This window comes from Scatophagus argus, chromosome 3 (genome assembly GCF_020382885.2).
Source record: "Scatophagus argus isolate fScaArg1 chromosome 3, fScaArg1.pri, whole genome shotgun sequence".
NCBI classification, from domain to species: Eukaryota; Metazoa; Chordata; class Actinopteri; family Scatophagidae; genus Scatophagus; species Scatophagus argus.
Genome location: NC_058495.1, coordinates 359,971 through 378,553, shown reverse-complemented (window position 1 = coordinate 378,553; position 18,583 = coordinate 359,971). Strand labels below are relative to the sequence as shown.

The 18,583-nt window shown below is 43.3% G+C and overlaps 1 protein-coding gene across 4 annotated transcripts in view; it reads right to left on the bottom strand.

Annotated features, from left to right (window-relative positions):
* Positions 1–18,583, bottom strand: part of LOC124054198 (dihydropyridine-sensitive L-type skeletal muscle calcium channel subunit alpha-1-like) — a 269,412-nt gene that overhangs the window by 95,262 nt on the left and 155,567 nt on the right. For all 4 annotated transcript variants that reach the window (XM_046379912.1, XM_046379903.1, XM_046379885.1 and 1 more), the window contains exons 15-23: positions 12,947–13,049; positions 12,791–12,860; positions 12,546–12,678; positions 10,316–10,445; positions 10,118–10,177; positions 8,838–8,944; positions 7,143–7,230; positions 6,935–7,042; positions 6,759–6,811 (exon numbers count right to left, since the gene is read on the bottom strand). In XM_046379912.1, coding sequence (XP_046235868.1) covers positions 6,759–6,811; positions 6,935–7,042; positions 7,143–7,230; positions 8,838–8,944; positions 10,118–10,177; positions 10,316–10,445; positions 12,546–12,678; positions 12,791–12,860; positions 12,947–13,049 — 852 coding nt within the window. The remainder of the gene's footprint in view (positions 1–6,758; positions 6,812–6,934; positions 7,043–7,142; positions 7,231–8,837; positions 8,945–10,117; positions 10,178–10,315; positions 10,446–12,545; positions 12,679–12,790; positions 12,861–12,946; positions 13,050–18,583) is intronic.

The window sequence follows — 18,583 nt, the reverse complement described above, 5'->3', positions numbered from 1 at the left end:
AGATTGATGCTGAGAAGTTGGTCCATGCATTCGTCACTTCTAGGCTGGACTACTGTAATTCTACTTTTGTCAGGATGTCCTAAAAACTCTCTGATGAGTCTCCAGTTGGTCCAGAATGCTGCAGCAAACGTATTGACAGGAGTTAATAAGAGAGCGCATATCTCACCTTTTTTAGCCTCACTCCATTGGCTTCCTGTAGGATATAGGATAGACTTCAAAATGCTTCTACTTACTTATTATGCTCTCAATAACAAAGCTCCGTCCTATCTCAAGGACCTCATTGTTCCTTATTGCCCCAGTAGAACACTTTCCTCCCAGAATGCAGGTCTGCTAGTGGTTCCCAGTACCTCTAAAAACAGACTGGGAGGTAGAGCTTTCAGCTACTGTGCTCCACTACTGTGGAACCAACTCTCTCTGCGGATCAGAGAGGGAGACACTCTCTCCACTTTTAAGTATAGACTAAAACATTCCTCTATAAAAGAGTTTATAGTTAGGGCTGGCTCAGGTAACTGAACCATTTTATAGCTACTGCTGGGGGACTCATCAGGATACAAGGAGCCATCTCCTCTCCTCTCCTCTCTTCTCCTACACATTTGCTGTTCTGTCTTTATCTGTTATACTGTGTTATACTTGTTGAGGATAACAAGCATAATCCCAGGTTTCTTTTCAGCACTGTAGCCAGGCTGACAGAGAGCCATAGTGCTGTTGAACCTTCACCTACTGACCTCAGCTGGTACTGATCTACCATCAAACACTGGTGCCTTAGAAAGATCAGTAGAAACAGATAATCATTTTGACTGCTTTTCTCCTACTGACCCTCATCAGTTATATTCACTTATATATTCATACAAGCCAACAACATGCCTCTTAGATCCCATCCCTACTAAGCTACTCATAGAAGCTTTACCCTTACTTAGCACCTGTCTATTAGACATGATCGATCTGTCCATAATAACAGGCTATGTACCCCAGTCCTTTAAAGTAGCTGTAGTCAAACCTCTCCTTAAAAAACACACACTTGACCCAGAAGTTTTAAGCAATTATAGACCAATATCTAACCTTCCATTTATTTGAAAGAACAGTCGCCAATCAGCTATGTGACTTTCTTCAAAATAATAACTGATTTGAGAATTTTCAATCTGGCTTTAGAGCTCATCACAGCACAGAAACGACATTGGTCAAAGTCACAAATGTCCGTGTTTAATTTCCTCATCCTCTCAGTGTTGGTTCTCAGGCAGCGGAACCGACGGCCTGATGGCAACAGGGAGAAGAGTGAGTGTCCGGGGTGATGGGGCTGCCTGAGGATCTTCTCGGCTCTCGACCTGCATCGTTTGGTGTAAATGTCCTGCAGGTCGGGTAAGGTTGTTCTGATTGTCCGCTCAGCTGAGCGGACTACCCTCCTAAGGGCCGAGAGGTCCTGCTTTGTGCAGCTGCCCATCCATGTGGTGATGCTCCCACTCAAGATACTCTCAGTGGTGCAGGTGTAAATGTTCCTGAGCACCTTGATAGTCACACCGAGGTATTTAAAACTGTCCACCCTTTCCACCTCAGACCCGCCGATGCAGAGTGGACGGATGTCCTTCTGCTGCTTCTTCCTGTAGTCCACAATCAGCTCCTTAGTTTTGCTGACGTTCAGCAGGAGGTTATTCTCCTGGCACCAGCTCTCCAGGTGGGTGACCTCCTTCCTGTAGGCCTCCTCCATGTTGTGGGAGATTAACCCCACGATGGCTGTGTCGTCAGCAAACTTTATGATGGTGTTACTGTCTGATGTGGACACACAGTCATGTGTATACAGGGAGTACAGCAGGGGACTCAGCACGCAGCCTTGGGGAGATCCAGTGTTGAGGGTGAGAGGGGATGAGCTATGGGGGCCCACGCGTACCACCTGTTGTCTGCCAGTAAGGAAGCTGTGGATCCACCTGCACAGGGAGGAGTTCAGTCCAAGATCACACAGCTTGGTTACCAGTCTGGAGGGGACTATGGTATTGAATGCTGAACTGTAGTCCACAAACAGCACTCTCACATAGTTCCCCATTCTAGTGTCTACGTGGGAAAGTGTCTTGTGCAGCAGGAAGGTTATGGCGTCGTCTGTGGATCTGTCTGGGCGGTATGCAAACTGTAGGGGGTCCAGGTTGGGGGGCAGAGAGGAGGTGATGAATGTTTTGACCAGCTTCTCAAAACATTTCATCACCACAGATGTGAGGGCTATGGGGCGATAGTCATTGGGATTACTGGGCTGGGCTGTCTTTGGGACGGGGACTACAACAGACTTCTTAAAGCAGCTGGGAATCACACACTGTGAGAGGGAGAGGTTGAATATCGTTGTAAACACCGGTGCGAGCTGGTTAGCGCAGGCTTTGAGGACTCGACCGCTAATGCCGTCAGGCCCTGCTGCTTTCCTGGTGTTTACACTTTTAAACATCCTTCTCACCTCCAGCTCCGTCACAGTGAGCGTCACCTCTTCACCGGCTGGGAGCGCAGCTTCTTGCCTGCTGTCCGACTCGAAGCGTGCAAAGAAGTTGTTGAGCTCATCAGCCAGAGAAGCGTCGACTCTCATCTCGGGTGGATGTGCAGCTTTGTAGTCCGTGATGGTGCGTAGTCCCTGCCACAGCGCCCTGGAGTTGCTCCCCTCCATCTGCAGCTCCAGTCTTGCGGCATAGCGGCGTTTAGCCCCCTTCACCGTCCTATGGACAGCGTAGGTGGCTGCCCTGTACAGCGTCATGTCACCGGTGGCGAGTCCTGAGTTGTAGGCGGCGGTGCGGGTCCTCAGCGCGTCGCGGACATTTTTGTCCACCCACGGCTTCTGGTTGGGAAAAGTTCTGGTGGTGGCTGTTGGTGTTACGTCTTCCACCATTTTCCCGATAAATCCCACAACCGCTTCCGCGAACTCGTTGAGGTCACCGTCCGAGCTGCACCGAAACATATCCCAGTCCGCTGAATCCAGTGCGCCCCGCAGAGCGGCCTCTGATTGGTCAGTCCACCGTGTTACTTCTCTGACTGCAGGAGATTCCTGCTTCAGCCGTTGTTTGTATTTCGGCATGAGAAGGACTGCACTGTGGTCCGAAAGGCCAAACGGAGGCAGAGACTTGGCCCTGTAACCATCCTTGAAAGGAGAGTAACAGTGGTCCAGAGTCCTATCTCCTCTGGTGGGGCAGTCGATGTGTTGTTTAAACTCCGGCATCACCTTCCTCAAGTTAGCACGGTTAAAGTCCCCGGCCACGATGAGGGCTGCATCAGGCTGGTTAGCTTGATAGGTGGATATAGCCTCATGTAGCTCGGTGAGAGCAGTGTCCGTGTTCGCCTGAGGTGGGATGTAAACAGCGCTGATGATGACCGAAGTAAACTCGCGGGGCAGGTAGAAAGGACGGCACTGGATGGTCAGGAGCTCCAGGTCAGGGGAACATGAGTGTCTGAGAGACACAACATTCCTGTTGTCACACCAGTTGTTGTTTACCATCAGACACACACCACCTCCCTTTGATTTACCGGACTCACCCGTCCTGTCCTTGCGGTGAACTGAGAAGAACTCCACTGGTTGAACGGCGTGGTCCGGAGTCAGGGGGGTCAGCCATGTCTCAGTGAGGCAGATGACGTTACAGTCCCGTATATCCCTCTGGAACTTTATTCTGGCCCTGAGTTCATCGAGCTTGTTTTCCAGTGACTGGACATTGGCGAGTAGGATGCTGGGCAGAGGTGAATGGTGTGCTCTGCGTCTCAGTCTGTTCCTAACGCCGGCTCGTTTCCGTCGGGGCCTTCTCCGTGACCTGCGGCCTGAGCGTCCATTGTTGTTGTTGTTGTTGTATCCTGCCCGTAGGATGTCGACGGGCCAGGTCGGGTCCGGGATTAAGTTGATAGGAGCACAGTTTGAGTACTGTGCTCCAAGGTTGATTAATGTCTGTCTGTGGTATGTGTTACGACCTACAACAGGATGGCTTAACAAGTTGAAAATTACGCTAAAAACAACTATATACAAACAAATTTCGGGAGCAGGTACGACAGCGGCCGACCTCACCAGCGCCATCTTGGGTTTTTTTTGGGTTTTTTTTTTTTTTTTGTTTTGGATGACTTGCAATTTCCTACTTCTAAATTCAGACAAAACAGAAGTTATTGTTCTGGGCCTTGAACACCTTAGAAACAAATTATTCAGTGATATAGCAATGCTAGATGGCTTAGCGTGGCCTCAAGCTCCACTGTAAGGAATTTAGGAGTTATCTTTGACCTGGACATTTCCTTTAACACACATATCAAATATTTCAAAGACTACGTTTTTTCACCTCCACAATATTGCAAAAATTGGGCATGCTCTGAGTCAGAAAGATGCAGAAAAATTAATTCATGCATTCATTACCTCCAGGCTCAATTATTGTAATTCCCTTCTATCAGGCTGTCCCAATAAATTTATAAAGACTCTCCAGCTAATCCAGAACGCTGCAGCAAGATTACTCACAAGAACCAGCATGAGAGATCATATTTCACTAGTTCTGGCTTCTCTACATTGGCTACCTGTAAAATTCAGGATAGATTTTAAAATTCTCTTCTTCACATATAAAGCCCTGAACGGTCAGGCACCATCCTATCTTAAAGAGTTGACAGTTCCCTATTATCCCACCAGAGCTTTGCGTTCCCAAAATTCAGGACTACTTGTGGTTCCTAGAGTCTTCAAAAGTAGATTGGGAACCAGAGCCTTTAGTTATCAAGCTCCGTTACTATGGAACCATCTTCCGGTTTTGGTCGGGGGGGCGAACACCCTCTCTACATTTAAGAGTAGACTAAAAACTTTCCTCTTTGATAAAGCTTATAGTTAGGGCTGGCCTAGCCCGGCCCCTAGTTATGCTGCTATAGACTTAGACTGCCGGGGGTCCTCCCATGATGCACTGAGTTCTTTCTTCCTCTCCCTCTCCCTCTGTACACATTTATGTCCCATTAATGCATATCACTATCCCAACTTCTTCCCTTGTGCTTTCTCGTCTCGCAGGTTCCCATGGATCGTGGTTGGAGCTCCTGCTGTGGTCCTGCTCGAAACTCACTGCGATTACTACTGTTTAGTCATAATCTGATTTTAATTAATGCAATGTAGTTTGGGCAGCAGCTGTGGATGGGGATCCCGTCGAGCCAAACCCTGGATAAAAACTCTTGCTATGGGGACATGGAATGTCACCTCACTGGGGGGGGGGAGAACCTGAGCTAGTGCGGGAAATTGAGCGGTACCAGCTAGAGATAGTCAGGCTTACTTCCAACTCTATTACTCTATTACTCTGGAGTCGCCCATGGTGTGAGGCGGCGAGCTGGCGTAGGCTTGCTTATAGCCCCCCAGCTCAGCCGCCATGTGTTGGAGTTTTCCCTGGTGAATGAGAAAGTCGTTTCTCTACGCCTTCGGGTCAGGGATAAGCCTCTCACTATAGTCTTGGCCTATGGACCAAACAGCAGTGCAGAGTTCCTGGCTTTCTTGGTGTCCCTGAGAAGGGTAATGGAAGGTGCTCCGACCGGCAACACCATAGTTCTACTGGGGGACTTCAATGCCCACGTGGGCAACAACAGTGACACCTGGAGGGGCTTGGTTGAGAGGAACAGCCTTCCCAATCTGAGCCTGAGTGGTGTTCTGTTGTTGAACTTCTGTGCTCGTCACAGCTTGTCCATAACGAACACCATGTTCATGCATAAGGATGTCCATCAGTGCACATGGCACCAGGACACCCTGGGCCAGAGGTCAATGATCGACTTCATGATCGTGTCATCTGGACTTCGACCATATGTTTTGGACAATTGGGTGAAGAGAGGGGCTGAGGTGTCAACTGATCATCACCTGGTGGCGAGCTGGATCCGCTGGAGAAGGAGGAAGCCGGACAGACTTGGCAGACCCAAACGCATTGTGAGGGTCTGCTGGAACAGTCTGGAGGGGTCTTCAACTCACACCTCCAGGAAAACTCTGACCAGATCCTGAGGGAGACTGGGGACATTCAGTTCGAGTGGACCATGTTCTCCAACTCATTGTGAAAGCTATTGCTCGGGGTTGTTGTCGTAAGGTCTCTGGTGCCTGTCATAGCAACAATCCCCGAACCCGATGGTGGACAGCGGAAGTAAGGGATGCCATTAAGCTGTGGATGAGATTTGTCCTGGGTAAGGCTCTGGATGTTGTGGGGTTGTCTTGGTTGACACGACTCTGCAGCATCGCGTGGCAGACGGGGACAGTGCCCTTGGACTGGCAGACCAGGGTGGTGGTCCCTCTTTTTAAGAAGGTGGACCAGAGGGTGTGCTCCAATTACAGAGGGATTACACTCCTCAGCCTCCCCAGGAAAGTCTATGCCAGGGTACTGCAGAGGAGAATCCGGCCGATAGTCGAACCTCGGATCCCAGAGGAACAATGTGGTTTTCGTCCTGGTCATGGAACACTGGACCAGCTCTATACCCTCCGCAGGGTACTTGAGGGTTCATGGGGGCCATCCCATGAACCCATCCCATGAGGCATCCCTGCTCAAGTTGCTGTCCCCGCGACGCGGTTCCGGATGAAGCGGAAGAAGATGGATGGATGGCAGGTATAATAATATTTATATACAGCATATTTAGAGCTATGGCCAAACCAAATTTAACACCTGTTAAACCAAAACCAGCACCAGCAAGACAGCATAGAGCACAGAGAGTTTTCCGATTAAAGATGAAACAAACAACAACAACAAAACAAAACAAAAAAAAAACAATTAAGAGGTATAGAGGAGCTTTATGAAGCATCACTACTCTACTAAACACAAGAAAGCCCTTACTTGCATGTTTCCTCAGTCATTTTGCCAGAATCTGTGCAGGCATAGAACTTGCCCTGGGGAGACAATAAAACTGTTTTTAGGAGAAGGCAGGCAGACAAATGTTATCGGTATTACCAAAGCAATGCTTTGAAAGAAAGAGGGTTCCGTTTTTTTTTTTTAGTTCCTTCTCCTCTCACCTTGAAAAGTTGGACTCCAATACAGGCAAACATGAAGTCCAGTAGCATGGTGACCAATACAATATTTCCAATGGTCTTGACGGCAACAAACACACACTGGACCACATGCTACAAAGACAGAGATATTAGAAATAGGTGACAATTCAGGTAAGTATGATTAAATTTTTAAAAGGCTGAAGGCCAAAGACTATTAATTGACATTGCATACTTTGAGTCCCTTGGCCCTATTGATGGCCCTTAAGGGCCGCAGTACCCTTAAGACTCTGAGAATCTTCACCACTGAGATGGCACTGGATCTAGATGTCAACAAACACAGGCAGACCACATACACAGAAGTATAATTTTTACTCAATGGCAATACGTTGTTGTTTCTTCTGTGTGTTAATATCTCAAGTCATATTTATTTTTGATGCAAGATCTCCCTCCTCCTTTTTGTGCATGTCTCTGTATAAGTGTTATGAGAAATGGATGGCCCCTAGGAATTTTGTGGTTTGAAAAACTATTTTGTCTGCTGTCTTGAGCAATGCTCTTTAGTTTTAATAAACTGCAGTTTTGATTCATACTATGCAGCTGGCCTTTCTTGGGAGTGGGAAGAGTGTGGAGCTGATAATGTTCAAAGTGAAAACAGATTTATACAAAGTAATGTCAATAAATTAAATATTATATATTATATTATTATATTATATTATTATTAAATAAGTGATTGCATAAATATTCAACCCCATCAAGTCAGGATTTAGTAGATATACCTTTGGCCCCAATCACAGCACTGAGTCTGCATGGATAGGTCTCAGTTAGGCTTGAACATCTGGACACTGCAATTTTACTCCAAGTTGCAGCTTTGTTGTGTTTCAACCATTTCTTTGTTGTGTAACTATTTTTGCGTACCCTTTGCTGTATGCTTGGGGTCATTGTCTTGCCAAATAAATCCTCTCCCAAGTCGTCGTTCTCTTGCAGACTGAATCAGATTGTCATCCAAGATTTCAATATATTTTGCTGCATTCATTTTACACTATACCTGTACAAGCCTTCCAGGGCCTGCTACTAAGAGGCTGTGGGGATCACAGCATGATGCTGCCACCACAATGCAATTTAAAGTGGGGATGGTGTGTCTGTGGTGACGTGCAATGTTTGGTGTCCTCCAAACATAGCATCTAATCTGATTGTCAAAAAGCTCCATTTTAGTCTCATCAGACCAAAGAACCTTCTTCCAGTTGACCTTAGAGTCTCCCACATACTTTGGGCAAACTATAGTCCAGATATAATATAAGCTTAAACAGTGTCTTTCTCCCATTAATCTTTGACTGATGAAGAACCTGGGCCACAGCAGTTGTATGCAGAGTCTCTCTGTGGAAGCTTTTAATTCCTTCAATGTAGTGGCCTCCCTCACTAGTCTCCTTCTTGCATGGTCTTAATGATGGATTTAAATGAACTACAGGGGATGTTCAGTGACTTCAAAAAAATTTTCAGTTCATCTCCTGACTTTTACTTTTCAATAACCTTTTCTCAGAGTCGCATGTGTTCTTTTGTTGTAATAGTGTAACTGAAGCCAGAAATATTGATTAACCAGTAACTGGACCTTACAGGCAGAGGTGTCTTTATACTACACTCACTTGAGACACATTGACTGCGGTGAATATGCTACCACTTATTTTACATTATATATTTTTAATTGTTATCAAAGATATTCCATTTATAAAAGCATTAAAAGGGGAAAGCATTCAAGGTGCTCAAAACCTTTTTTATGCACCGTTTATCTACGTCTCCCCTAGATCGTGGACATAAAAAGTGTGATGGCACTTGGCATTGCTTTTTTGCTCAAATTCAGGTGTAAACAGAGCTCTTTGCATGAGAAAATTCAGTCAGTAAGAAAAGATGTGAAATATTTCTGGACTCCACTTACTCCATGCCCATTGAGAGGAGTGATACGCTGACCACCAGAAGATCCAAAATGTTGAAAGAGCTCCGGCAGAAGGAGCCTTTGTGAAGAATGGCACCATATGTGGTCATCTGTAAAAGAATACTTGTTATTCACTATGAACATCACAACTGTACTCAAGAGTTTCCACTGTAAGTATAATATATAGGCTAAATTTAATCAAAATTTATTTACCAACCAAAATCAACACAGCTGGAGATGCAATGGTAAGATGATATTTGTATGAGAATGTCGGTTTATCTATTTCATCTTGTGTGGAAGATCACATCTTTACTCTGGTAGCTGACATGGTGACTATTTGGCATTACAGGTCAGAAAAGCTTAAGTCCATTATTGCTGACTTTGGGTACATGTTCCCTCTAACAACCTTCCAAACATCTCCAAGATCCTTGAGAAGGTTGATGAGCTACATGGACATCTCCACTCCAACAACCTTTCTGAAGCTTTCCAATCTGGATTTAGAGAACAACATAGTACTGAAACAGCACTGATAAGGTATGGGGTTAGTTGTATGAGTGTGGCCCCTTTATGTACAATTCCCCTGTGGGAGAGGAGCTGAAGTGGGCTGTTAACTGTATGTTGTATTTACAACTTGTTATGATCAGGAATAAAAGGAGTTTGTTCACAAGAGTGTGTCACGCATTCCTCTTCAAACACAATGCAGAGAGAGATCCACCGGTTACACTGGCATATGATACAGATGTATTCTGCTGCCATACCATCAGACTACAGAGCAGCTTCTTCCCTGAGGCTGTAAGATGCCTCATTTGATCCTCCTGACACTAAAATAAAAATAGTTTCATTTGTATGACTTTATTTATTGATTCTTTATAAAGTTTTTGTTTCTTGTCAATAGCATAAAGGGACAACAAATCAAATTGCTTATATAGCATTATATTCTTTAACCATAACAAAGTGGGGAACAAGCTTGATTGAATATATTTCATATTATTTACGGAAGTCCTTTTTCCCATCCCTTAAATTCAGTATCAATTCAGTATCTGCTTGACCATCGCATCAGTTTTAGAAAAGCATTAGACAAAAATCTCTTGGCACACTCCAACATCAAATTTCAGTGAGTGAGCGCAGTGATTTGGGATGCAAGATTTCTTTTCATTTCATTCCAATACACACATGAAATTATGTAAACTGAAATGAAAGGAAAATCTAACATTAAGTGTATATGAAAGATGCTGTTCACAAATCTTCAGAACAGCCCCAGAACCGTGGCACCTTGTTATTACCTTAAGTACAATTTCCGCTGTGAACACTGAAGTGAAGACTATATCAGCATAGGCCAACACCTAAAAATGTCACATTATTTGCAAAATTAGTAATATTATATTGGTATATTCATATACCAAATATTGCAACTGTCATTTTTTCAATTGCACTGTAACTGAATACTCAAATTACAATGCAACAGGAATGCTCTTTGTCACCTGGTTCCTGAAAGACATGGGGTCAATGGGATCTTCAGCAGCTAAAGAAATAGATGACAGGAGGATGAAGAGTAGGATGATGTTGGTGAAAGTGGTTGCATTGATGATGCGGTGGCAGAGCTTGCGGAACCTGTAAGGGTTAAAAGACATGTTAATTGTCTTACATAATAATAATAACAGTGCTAAAAGAATTTACAAAATGCCTCCAGCAGGCAAGGATACAGTTCAAACCTCAAGAACCATAAGTTAAGTGACCATAGTTGACCGAAGTTGCACTTCGCTATGGCCTCTCCATCCTCCTCTCCCTCTGCTCTCTCCTGCTCATTGTGTCAAATGTTTAGTTATTCTTCCGCCTCCTTTAGTGATAATGGTATCTGTAGAAACTGTAGTCTGTTGGTTAGATTGGAGGCGAAGCTTAGTGATTTGGAATGCCAGCTCCGCACCATTGAAACCAAACTGCTAGCTGCAGTTAGCCAGGCCCCGTTAGCTGGTGCGAAGCCACATAGCTTAGTCTTTAGCTCTCCTCCGGCAACTCCCGAGGAGCCAGGAAACCAGGGCTGGTGGGTGACTGTTCGTAGAAGGCATAGCTCCAAACCAAACCCCACCGAGTGCCACCAACCACTTAACATTTTTAATAGGTATTCCCCACCCGCCGAGGAATCTCTGATCATTGGAGACTCTGTTTTGCCAAACGTTATGCTAGTGAAACCAGTGACGGCAGGTGACACTGAATAAAATTTTAAACTGCTGGCTAAGGCTAAATATAAATACAGTAAGACTGTTATTTACGTCAGCAGTAATGACATCCGGCTGCGCCAATCAGAGGTCACTGAAGTTAGTGTTGGGTCGGTGTGTTCATATGCCAAAACAATGTCGGACTCCATAGTTTTCTCTGGACCCCTGCCCAATTCGGTCAGTGATGAAATGTATAGTCGCTATTCATCCTTCAATTGCTGGTTATCGAGTGGTGGTGCCCAGCAAACGGTGTGGGCTTTGTTAACAATTGGCAGACCTTCTGGGGAAAACCTGGTCTAATTAGGAGAGACTGCATCCATCCCACTTTGGATGGAGCAGCTCTCATTTATAGCAAATTGGCCAATTTTACCAGCATCCCAACCCAATCACCGATACAGCACTAACTCGCCCTCTCCCCTGGAGCTCTTGTGCTCGACCTTTTCTCAGCACTTGCGGAGCGTGTTGCTGGATCCAGAATCTCCTAATTCGCCCTCCTGAGGCCTGGTACCGCTGCTGGATCATGAGCCCTCTATGGCCCTGCCTATTACACTGATAGTGCTGCTGGATCCAGAACCCTCTGCATGACCTTGCCTGGATCCTGCTGCTCCTGCTCTGCACTGTTCTCTCTATCCTCCCTGTCTCTCCTCTCCCGCCTCTCCTATCTCTCTCTATCTCCCTGTCTTTCCTCTCCCCCCTACTCCTCTCAGCCGGTCGTAGCAAAAGGCTGTCTACACTGAGTCTGGTTCTGATTACGGTTTCTGCCTGTTAAAAGCAAGTTTTTCCTTGCCACTGTCACCAAATGCTTACTCAGTGTGGGTTTTGCCCTGGGACCTGTTTCTCTTCTTTTTTTTGAATGAGTTGTTTACACACCTGTTAAATGTCTTGAGATAACTCTGTTACGAATTGGCACTTTAAATAAAATTGAAAACTGAATTGAATTGAATTTTTTGCACTAGCAGGAGCAATATGGAAAGAGCCAGGATTTTGATTTAGTATACACTGAGGCAGGAAAATTATTTGTATTTGAATAGAAGTGGAAATAGGTGTAACAATGGTGTTTTTGTTTTTGCATTAAAAGTAGCTAAGATGTAAAAGAGTGAAGAAGGAATAAGACATGACTATGTTGTTGACAACTACAGCTTGCTAATGTTTAGTGCTTTTGTACTGAGCACTTGCTGCATGAAATAACATCAGGATCACAGGGCTGTTACTCAAAAACTCATTGAACCCCTTAACAACAAGGCAGTACAGACGAGAGAACTGAGACATTTTGAGAATCTCAAAAATGACTGGCTCCCACACCTTGATGTATGTTTCCTTCAAATGTCACTTGTGAATTGCTAAAAATGTCTCTACAGTTATACACTTATATACTTTATACAATGAGTAAAACAGGACAATATTACAAAACCAATATTAATAAATATCTGTCATATCTTAATTGATAATTTCTGCTTTAATGGACTACTGAGAAAACACCAGCAATCAGTCATACTTGTTCTGAGGTCCAAAGATAAAAAATGAGCTGGCTTCTGGCATTGGCACTGCTTCTTCCTTCAACTGCAGATCTGCCATTGGACGAGGTCTAGGGCTTTCTGGAATCTCAGGGTCCTCTTCCTCATCATCACCTAGCCAATGGAGATCGAGAGAGAGAAAAAGAGAGAGGAATTAGCAGAGGCTATTCTGTTTTGAAAAAGTATGAATAACAATACTTTACAGGATGGAGGCATTGGAATTTACCAGGAAAATCTGCAGGAGGAAAAGGGTCTTTAACCTCGTTGACATTAGACTCAAACTCGTCGATTTTGAGCTGCAGGTTTGAAAGTGAAACAGCTGAAAGCTCAGAGCAGAAAATAATCTATTTACATGGTCAATAAATGTTCCCAGGTGCCTTACTTTGGCAGTAGTAGGGATGCCTTCTACACCCTTGGCTCTTTGTTCAGCCAGCTTCTTCGCCAGATTTGCTTTCTCCTCCGATGCCTTATCAGACATGTTGGCCCTATAAATAAGCAGAATAGTTGATTTGACTAGTTGTTGGCAAACCCCGTAGGTTGAATCACAAATGGCCTCGCAATGACACTTTTTAGAGAGGCTGTGTGTGTGAGCCTTCAAATTGTGAAAGGTGATTGGGTTGAGTGCGCCCTGAATCACACTGGTGTTTATGTATGAGCAAGAGAGCAGCGCACCAGCAGAGCACTGATCTGTCTGAGGCCCATGGCCTGTGTTTTACACAATGCAGTAATGTAAAACTAGTATCTTCAAAGGACTCAGTTGGGTTCTCAAAATGTATTATTGCACTCAAATTTTTCTTTTTCAGTGAGTTTGTTGATTTTCTAATCAGCAGTGCATTATGAGGGAGAGTAGTTGAACTAAAACCATGACACTGAGCGAGAGTGGTTTTGACCCCGCTGAAGCTAAATCAGATCTGGTCTGGAATGTATAAAACTTGCAGTACATTAACTTTCTTTCCTTGTAAAAAGTGTTTGTTTCTCATGATGTACTGCCTGGTCAGAAGGTCAGACCAGGCTGTTTTGTGGGGGTTCTGCCTCTTGAAAATCCTTTAACCCTTGTATTATGTTGAAAAAAAATGACATTGATTATGTTGCGGGTCATTTTGACCCGTACTGTGTAAATCAACTAAAAACAGTAAAAAAAAAAAAAACAACAGGGTAAACCAATAACATCTTTATTTTAGATTATAGGAACATATAGAAAAGAGACAATATATTTTTAATCCCAACACTATATTTAAGAACTATTTAATTTTAAAACCAATAACATCTTTATTTTAATTTTCTCTCTTCAAGAACACTTTTGTTTGTCATTTGACTTTCCCCATTTTCAATGTTCAACATTTTCATTGTTCTCCACATGATGGACAGAATATAATTGTGTGCTTTCTGCAGATGTAATTCTTGCATTTCACACAACAGGTACTTGTTTTACTGTCATCTCGGGGGGGACAGACCTGGCATCTCTTCCGTTTCTTCACACCTGTATCTAATGGATCAATTGCAGATTGGTTGGGTGATGTGAGCTTGACCTTTTCAATGACAGCCGCAGCTGCTGGGGTTTTAGGTGGCCTGGCTCGACTCTGCATCTTAGGAGTAACAAGTGCTTTGCCAAGTTGTTCCAGGAAAAGCCGACGTCGGAACAATTTGCCGGCATTCCATTGTTGGTTGATTTCAGTCCACAGGACATAGGCATTGTAAGCAGACACATCCACAATGTTATAGAAAATCACCAAGGGCCAACGGGCAGCCTTGCGCTGGCAGCTGTAGAGTTGCTGGAGTTATAGTCAATGATCATTTGTGGCTTCATATCTTCTCTTGTGCTTAGAGATGCATCTCTGTGCATTGTGCTCATTACAAGAACATTTTTGTTTTTCTTTGGGGAGTATGAAACAACTGCTGCTTTGTCACTGAAAACAAATATTGAGGAATCCACAGGTCTGCCCTGCACCTTCAGAATTTCCTTGGGAAGTTCTGGCTTATTTCTTCTGACTGTTCCCAACATAGTCAGAAAGAAAGACTTTCTGAAGAAAGAAAAAAAAAGATTCTCTTCGTTCCACAAACTTGCAGTTGCTTCTCCCCTTGACCTGCCAGCTCCAGCTAATACCAGAATTCCGATGTAAGCATGCAAGTCAGTCTGATCCAGTGGCTTCCATTTCTCTTGAATTACACGCCTCTCCTCCAAATTGGTCATGTCCAGTATAATCTTCTCTATTGGCGATATGAAGAGCTGAAATGCTGATTGAATATCATCAACTCGTGTGACAGCAAATCGTGTAGGACCGGGAGTCATTTTGATGACATTGGAAGATGACAGTCTACCTCGGCTTTGGTGTGGTGATGTTGACCATTTTATATTACCATCGTTTGATGTCCATGTCCCCTCTGTGGATGTGTGCATTCCTTGGTTTTCAGCTGATGGAGATCCAACGGCAGACTCGTCCTCTGAATCCTCATCGGAAGAAAATTGACAATCTGGATCATCAATAACATTGTCCTCAGTCTCTGAAAGATCCTCTGTCTCTGAAATCTCTTCCTCTGCATCACTATCCCAGTTCAACATCAGTGCCACAGTTTCTTCAACTGTAAAACTTCTGGAGCTCATTTTTGGTGTGTTTGTCAAAGAGATGACATGAGAACAGTGACAAGCACAAGGGTGAGAAAGTTACTCCACTCACACCTGGGCCTCTGTTTCAAAATACAAATAATTTGGCAATCTAAACAAAGTACATCAAAGAGATCAAAGAGTGTTTAATTTGGATCTAAACAGCTATTTACCCACATTAAAGTGTCCGGGTCAAAATGACCCGCAACATCATCTTCGTATACAAACTCTGCACAGACATTTTACTACACATCAAAGAGTCCAGATTTTACACACCAGTTCATGACCCAAGATGAGGAAAAGTCACAAAATTGTAGGAAGAAAAAGAAAGGATAAGGAAAATGAACTGAAATGGGTCAAATTGACCAGTAACATAATACAAGGGTTAAACGGTCTTTCTCCAGGATGTATGCATTATAAGAGTAGAGAGAGAGAGAGAGAGAGGGAGAGTATGCATTATAAAATAAAGAATAAAAATGTAGTATCAATAAAATGTACTTAAAGGATAAAAAGTGTTAGTACTATATTTCCTGTCAGTGTTTTATATCTACTGTTTTTGGAATAATGTTACTGCTGTATGAATGTGTATGTTGCATTTTACTGCTGTAGATGTTTAAGACTGAACTTATTTTAACTACTCTGAATACTGTTGGGCAGTTAAACCCTAATCCTTCACTTTCTTTTTTTTTTTTTTTTGCTTTCACTGAGAGTTGTTTCACTTCAACACTTTAACCCCTGCAGCCCTCTTCTCAGCCTACTCCTTCAACAATATACACAGATCACCTATAACATCATGACCACTCACCACATATTGACCAGGTCCCTCTTTTGCCACAGCTCTTGTAAAACTTGTAATAAACAGTATACAAGTAATTGCAACAGTATGTTTTGAGTAAATCTAAACAAACAGTTTTAATGAAATGCTGTATCAAAGAGTTATGTTAAATTAACTTAACGTTATTTTGAATCAATCTTGAAGTGGTTGAATTAGCTTGGCACGATTACAATAAATTTACTCACAAACCAGTTTTACTGATGTTCTAGGTTTGCATTTGCTGAATGCCTGAGTTCTTACAGAGGAAAAACTGAGCTACTCAAGTCATTACCTACAGAGTTGCTGATAGCCTCTGCCTATAAATCCTGCTATCACATGAAGATAATTGAGTGTGCTATCTAACTGTCATGATTTAGTCAAACTAGAATAATCAGGAAGTAGAAGATTACACTATATTCAATATTCATAATATTCTTTTCACGATGTATAACTGCTAGGTACATTTTCTAACATTTCCCTCCTGTTTAGACTTAGGAACTAGTAAAATACAAAAGGTACTCAAACACTCGAAAACACTTCAATTCAATTCAATTATATTTATATAGCACCTTATACAATCAAAATTGTCTCTAGGTGCTTTACAGAAACCCAGAGCCTGAACCCCCGAGCAAGCAGACAGTGGCACAGAAAAACTCCCTTTTAACAGGAAAAAGTCTTGAGCTGGACCCAGCTCACAAAGGAGAACTATCCTGTTGATAGTCGGCTGGGTGAAGGGGGGTAAGAAAAAGTTGACAAGCCAGAGAGGATGAAAGAGAGACAGAGAGAGAGAGAGAGACATACATGCAGTAAATATCATACAATACAAACAACAAACATGACAGGTTGTTATAATTAGAATTCTGAAAGTCTATGTATTGTATGTATTTGTTTTTTAGCTGATAAGTTGTTTAAGTTAGTTATAATAGCACTACATAGAAGAACAAGATGGGCAGATGTTGACAGTAGACATTGGGGTTGTCAGAGGGCCGGATGAAGTTCAACATGTAGATCTGGATGGAGAGAGACCTGCAGAGAGATACAGAGAAAGAGAGAAAGGAAGGGAGAGACACAAAAATACGAGGAGAACTGGACACACAGTTAGTGACATAAAATAATGAATCATATGACCTGATGAAAGGAGAGGAGGGGAGAGGAAGAAGAGGAGAGGAGGTGGGGGAATAGAGATGGTGGTGGTGTTGAGGAGGTGGGGGAACGGCTCAGTGGATCATGTTTGTGTCCCCCGGCAGCATAGGCCTATACCTACCAGCCCTACACACTTTGTTTGAGGCTAACTACACGCTTTACTAGACAAAAAGGTTTCAAGTCTAGTCTTAAAAGTGGAGGTGGTGTCTGCCTGTCGAACCCAGATTGGCAACTGGTTCCACAGTATGGGTGTCTGATAGCTAAAGGCTCATCCTCCCATTTCCCATTCTACTTTTATGAATTCTGGGAACTGCAAGTAAATCTGCACTCTGTAAGTGGAGAGTGTTCTATTGGGAATATATGGGACTATTACATCCTGCAGGTATAGTCCATTTAGGGCCTTATATGTACGCAGGAGAAGTCTATTCTGAATTTTACCGGAAGCCAGTGAAGAGAAGCGAAGACAGGGAGACATGATTCCTTTTGCTGATTCCTGTCAAAACTCTAGCTGCTGCATTTTGGATCAGCTGCAGGCTATTAATAGAGTAATTTGGACATCCTGATAATAATGAGTTGCAGTAGTACAGCCTAGAAGTAGCAAAACATGGACAGGTTTTTCAGCATCACTCTGAGAGAGGATCCTCCTAATCTTAGAAATATTATAGAGGTGAAAGAAGGCGATCTTAGAGATCTGTTTAATATGATGGATAAATGACACGTCCTGATCAAAGGTAACATCGAGGTTCCTCACAGTTGAGAGAATATTATCAGCTATTCTAGTGAGATGTTTGGAGGCCTAGAACAATGACCTCAGTTTTGTCTGAGTTTAATAATAAGAAATTGGAGGTCATCCAGCCCTTTATGGCCTTATGACATGTCTGGAGCCTGGCTAACAGCTCTGTTTTTTCGGGCTTTAAGGATAAGTACAGCTGGGTGTCATCAGCATAACAATGAAAGTTTATGCCATGTTTCTGAATAATATTTTCTAGAGCGAGCATGCATAAGGTGAAGAGGATGGACCCAAGCACTGAACCCTGTGAAACACCTTGATTAACCTTTATATGCGAAGAGGAAAAATCATGAACGAAGTGAAATCTATCTGATAAATATGATTTAAACCAGCCTAGTGCTGTCCCTGTGTGTAGAATTTACATAAACACATAAGTTATTTACAGAATCAATATGACCTGGACATCTGGTTTTATAAATCATCTGTGACGAGTTGTAGTGAAATTCCACGATTTAACTGGAAAGGCAGGTCAGAGAATTTCTTTTTAGTGCCATCAGACAATTTTTAAACTTAGACAATTAAGTAAGTCTCAGATAACTGGGAATGCTGCCTGCCTGAACAAATAAACAAAGCCAATTATTATAATCCTCACAACTAGAAAGAAAATGAACAGAACTGGCTACAAAGGACAGCCCTGGCGGAGTCCTACCGTGTCAGGGAACATGTTTGA